Here is a 3,616-nt window from a genome sequence, read left to right on the forward strand (position 1 = left end):
CCCCCCCCCCCACCCCCTTCTCACCCCTCTCCTCGCCCCCAGGGCTTCGGGCACTTGGTGCCTTCCTCCGAGGATGACTCCCTCCTGGGCATCGTCTACGACTCGGTGGCCTTCCCGCAGCACGACGGCGCGGGGCCGGCTTCGGTGCGGCTGACGGTGGGTGAGGGTCCCCGGGGGAATAAAGGGGAGGGGGAAACGCTGGGGGGGGGGCTCACGGGGCCGCTGTTTCTGCTGCAGGTGATGCTGGGGGGAGCCTGGTTCACGCGAGCTTTCGGGGACCCGGCCGCCACCGCACCGGCCACGCTGCTGCACCGGGCGCAGGCGGCGGCGCGGGAACAGTTGGGGCTGGCGGCGGCACCGGCACGCGCCATCGTCAGAGTACAGCAGGTGGGTGATGGGGTGGGGGGTCTGGGGGGGGGTCCAGGGGGGGCCCGGGGGGTGTCCCTGGGCTCACCGGCTGCTCCCTCTGCAGGCCTGCATCCCCCAGTATACGCTGGGCCACTGGCAGCGAACGGGTAAGGCTGGGGCCGTGGGGACACGGGGCCCTGGTGGCATGGGGACGCGGGGCCCCGGGGACGTGGGGACACACAGAGGCTGCCACCCTCCGTCCGTCCGTCCCGCAGAGCGCATCAGCCGCTTCCTGGCGGAGCAGCGGCTGCCCCTGAGCCTCATCGGCGCCTCCTACGCCGGGGTCTCCGTCAACGACTGCATCGCCAGCGCCAAAGCGGCCGTCGGGCGGCTCCTGGGGGGCTGAGCCCCCTGGGGGGGAGGGGGAAAGGTCCCGGCCCAGCTCTCCTCGCCCAGCAGCCAGCAGCAGTAGGACAAAAAGTGTTGTTTTTTTAATGGAAAACCCCTTATAAAGACCCAGGGAGCAGCTCATAAATAGAATAAATAACCGCACACCAGCAGCGGAGCCTGCAACTCTCTCCAGACACCTGCAAGCCTACGGGGGGACGGGGCCGAGCCAGTCCCCAGCACCCCCGGCTCTCCCCCGTCCCCTTTTCTGAGGGGCTCCCCCCGCCCCCGCGCCAGGCACCAGCCCCGCAGCCAGCAGCTCCCCGGGCTGCTCCGTGCTCGCTGCTCCCCACAGTCCCTCCAGCAAGGCAACAGCACGAGCCGGCCCTGGCAGCCGGCGCATGCCGGGCAGGGGGGGGGAAGGGGCCCGTCACGGTGCCGGTTGCCGGCAAACAGTCCACACAAGGGGGCTAGCGGGGGCCCGGTGGCCAGCTCTGGTTGTAGCCCTGTGTGGGAAGGGTCCCCTCTGCCACAGCCGGGCCACCGCCAGCCCCGGTCGCCTCAGGGCTGCGCTGGGTGACCCCCCCGGCAGAGCCAGCGCCACCCCCGGTGCCGTTCCCCGCGGTGGGCAGCCGCGGGGCCAGGGCCAGCCTCAGGTCCCCCAGCCCCGGCAGCTTGCGCAGCATCTCCTCCCGGAAGGGGCTGTTGCTGCTGCGGTACCTCAGTCCCTCGCGGCCGGGACCCTGGCGGCTTCGGCCGGCGCGGGGATCGCTGCCGATGTCCACGGTCAGGTTGGTGTAGAGCGGGTGCAGGTGCTTGGCCAGCAGCGTGTAGGTGAGGGAGTTCATCCCGTCCTGCGTCCACATCCGCTGCGTGCGGATCAACAGGTCGAACCTGCGGGGACAGCAGGAGTGTCACCCCCTACCCCGGCACCCGCCGGCGGCCCCCGCGCGGGTCCCCCACCTGTGCGGGTTCTCCTCGTTGCCTTTGTCGCCTTTGTGCTTCACCATCTTGTAGTGGCCGATGGAGACGGGCGGGCGGACGATCTTCATACCAGCGAGGCGCACCCTGTTGCGGTCCCCACGTCACCAGGATGCCAGGGCACACCCGTGGTGCTTGGCCACCCTCCAGCGTGCCAGCAAAGCCACCCACACGCTTTGTCCCGTGAGGGAATGGGACACGGGGACATGGCTTTCCTGGTAGCTGGGGGGGGGGGTGTAGGGGGGGCAGCGGGGCAGGCAGCACCACGCCACGTCCTACCTGGTGGCGATGTCATCGTCCTCGCCGCCCCAGCCCCAGTACTCGTTGGGGAAGCCGTTGATCTTCATGTACTGGTCCGGGGTGAGAGCCGAGACCCCCCCGAAGTACTGCGAGTAGGGCAGGCTGCGGACGGAGCCGAGCGGCTGAGCCAGGCGGCGGCGGCGGGGCCGGCTGCCCGCGTCCCGTCCCGTCCCCCCCAAGCCCCGGCACTTACTTGTACCCAAACTTGTTCATGGCGACCGAGACGTGCTTGGGGTTCCAGGGGTCGCAGGTGTAGAGGTTGTAGTCGTTCTCGGGGATGAGATCGACGTCGTGCAGGAAGAGGCAGTCCCACTCCTCGTCCTTCAGCGCCTCCTTCACCCCCACGTTCAGCAGCTTGGCGCGGTTGAAGGTGCCATTGCCCGCCTGCGGGGTTGGGGGGGGAGAAAAAGGCGGCTGGGAGCGGCCGGACGCCCTCCCCGCCCCGGGACGAGCCCCGGTGCCGACCCCCGGCACTCACCTGGTGCACCAGGTAGATGCCGTACTGCAGCTGCTGGCGCTGCAGGAAGGGGTGCAGGTAGTAGAGCAGGTGGCCCAGGTGGCTCTCGCGGTTGCGGTAGGGGACGATGACGGCGGTGCGGGAGCGAGCCTCGCAGGCGGCCGGCTGGTAGCGGCCCCCCGCCTGCACCGCCGGGTTCTTGGCCCGGATCTGCTCCAGCGTGGGCACCCGGCTGAAGCTCACCGTCAGCGGGCCGACTGCGCGGGGAAACGGGGCGCTGGCGACCGAGCGGGGACGAAGCCCACCGGCCGGCCCCCGTGGCGAGGGATCCCCCCCCCGCCCCCCAGCTCGCACCGAAGCCCCGGGGGGGGGGGGGGGGGGGGTCTCCGACTCACCGAGGAACGGCGAGTGCTGGGGGCAGTAGGGCGGCGGCTGCGCGGGGTCGGCGTCGAGGCGGGCGGCAGGCGGCTGCAGGCGGCTGAAGTTGGCGTAGACGTCGTGGGTGCGCGTGTAGTCGAAGACGGGGCCGGCGGCGCGGCCGAAGAGCGAGGTGAGGTTGCGGAAGCCGCCGAGGGAGAAGTAGGCGACGAAGGCGAACTGGCAGCCCACCAGCAGGGCCAGCGTGCACGGCCGCTCCAGCAGCCGCCGCAGCATGGCGGGGACGGGACCGGGCCTGCAGCGGGACGGGGCCTTCACCGGGCGGCCTCCCCGGAGCCTCCCTTCGCTGGGCCGGGCCTTTACCGGGCAGCCTCCACAGAGCCTCCCTTTACTGGGCCGGTCCCGGGGCCTTCACCGGGCCAGGGCTACCGGAGCCTCCCTTCAGCAGGCCGCCTCCCCGGAGCCTTCCTTCACCAGGCCGGGTCCCGGAGCCTCCCTTCACTGGGCCGGGCCTTTACCGAGCCGGTCCCGGGGCCTCCACCGGGCCGGGGCCCCGGAGCCTTCCTTCGCCGGATGAGGCCCTCACCGGGCCAGGGCCTTCACTGGGCAGCACCGGGCGGCCTCCCCGGAGCCTCCCTTCGCCGGGGCCTTCACCGGGCCGCCCCCGGGGCCGGGTCTGTGCGGAGGCCAGGCCTCATGGCGGGGTCGCTGCGGAAGCCGAGGGAGCGGCCCCGGAGCTCCCGGCCGGGCCCCGGTGGCGCTGAA

The 3,616-nt window shown here is 72.1% G+C and overlaps 2 protein-coding genes across 3 annotated transcripts; one reads left to right on the forward strand and one right to left on the reverse strand.

Moving 5' to 3' along the window:
- Nucleotides 1-9: 9 nt before the first annotated feature.
- Nucleotides 10-908, forward strand: LOC118159947 (protoporphyrinogen oxidase-like; the record flags this gene model as incomplete). The annotated part of the gene is made up of 4 exons (XM_035314482.1): nucleotides 10-156; nucleotides 238-387; nucleotides 473-515; nucleotides 624-908. Coding segments are annotated over 4 exons (471 nt in total), but the record flags the coding sequence as incomplete, so codon positions are not given.
- On the reverse strand, nucleotides 818-3,393 carry B4GALT3 (beta-1,4-galactosyltransferase 3). Of its 2 annotated transcripts, none has more exons than XM_035314479.1 (7): nucleotides 3,352-3,393; nucleotides 2,869-3,211; nucleotides 2,495-2,730; nucleotides 2,210-2,400; nucleotides 1,996-2,118; nucleotides 1,699-1,803; nucleotides 818-1,629 (listed from the first exon to the last, which is right to left on the reverse strand). In XM_035314479.1, the coding sequence occupies exons 2-7, from the start codon at nucleotides 3,125-3,127 to the stop codon at nucleotides 1,206-1,208; spliced, it is 1,338 nt and encodes a 445-aa protein (XP_035170370.1). In that variant the 5' UTR covers nucleotides 3,128-3,211; nucleotides 3,352-3,393; the 3' UTR covers nucleotides 818-1,205. The 2 variants fall into 2 exon arrangements, with proteins under 2 accessions (XP_035170370.1, XP_035170371.1); XM_035314480.1 differs by lacking the exon at nucleotides 3,352-3,393 and adding an exon at nucleotides 3,234-3,288 and having other exon boundaries at nucleotides 2,869-3,188.
- Between the last annotated feature and the right edge of the window lie 223 nt (nucleotides 3,394-3,616).

The sequence above is a fragment of the Oxyura jamaicensis genome, unplaced genomic scaffold (genome assembly GCF_011077185.1).
Source record: "Oxyura jamaicensis isolate SHBP4307 breed ruddy duck unplaced genomic scaffold, BPBGC_Ojam_1.0 oxyUn_random_OJ72782, whole genome shotgun sequence".
NCBI lineage: Eukaryota > Metazoa > Chordata > Aves > Anseriformes > Anatidae > Oxyura > Oxyura jamaicensis.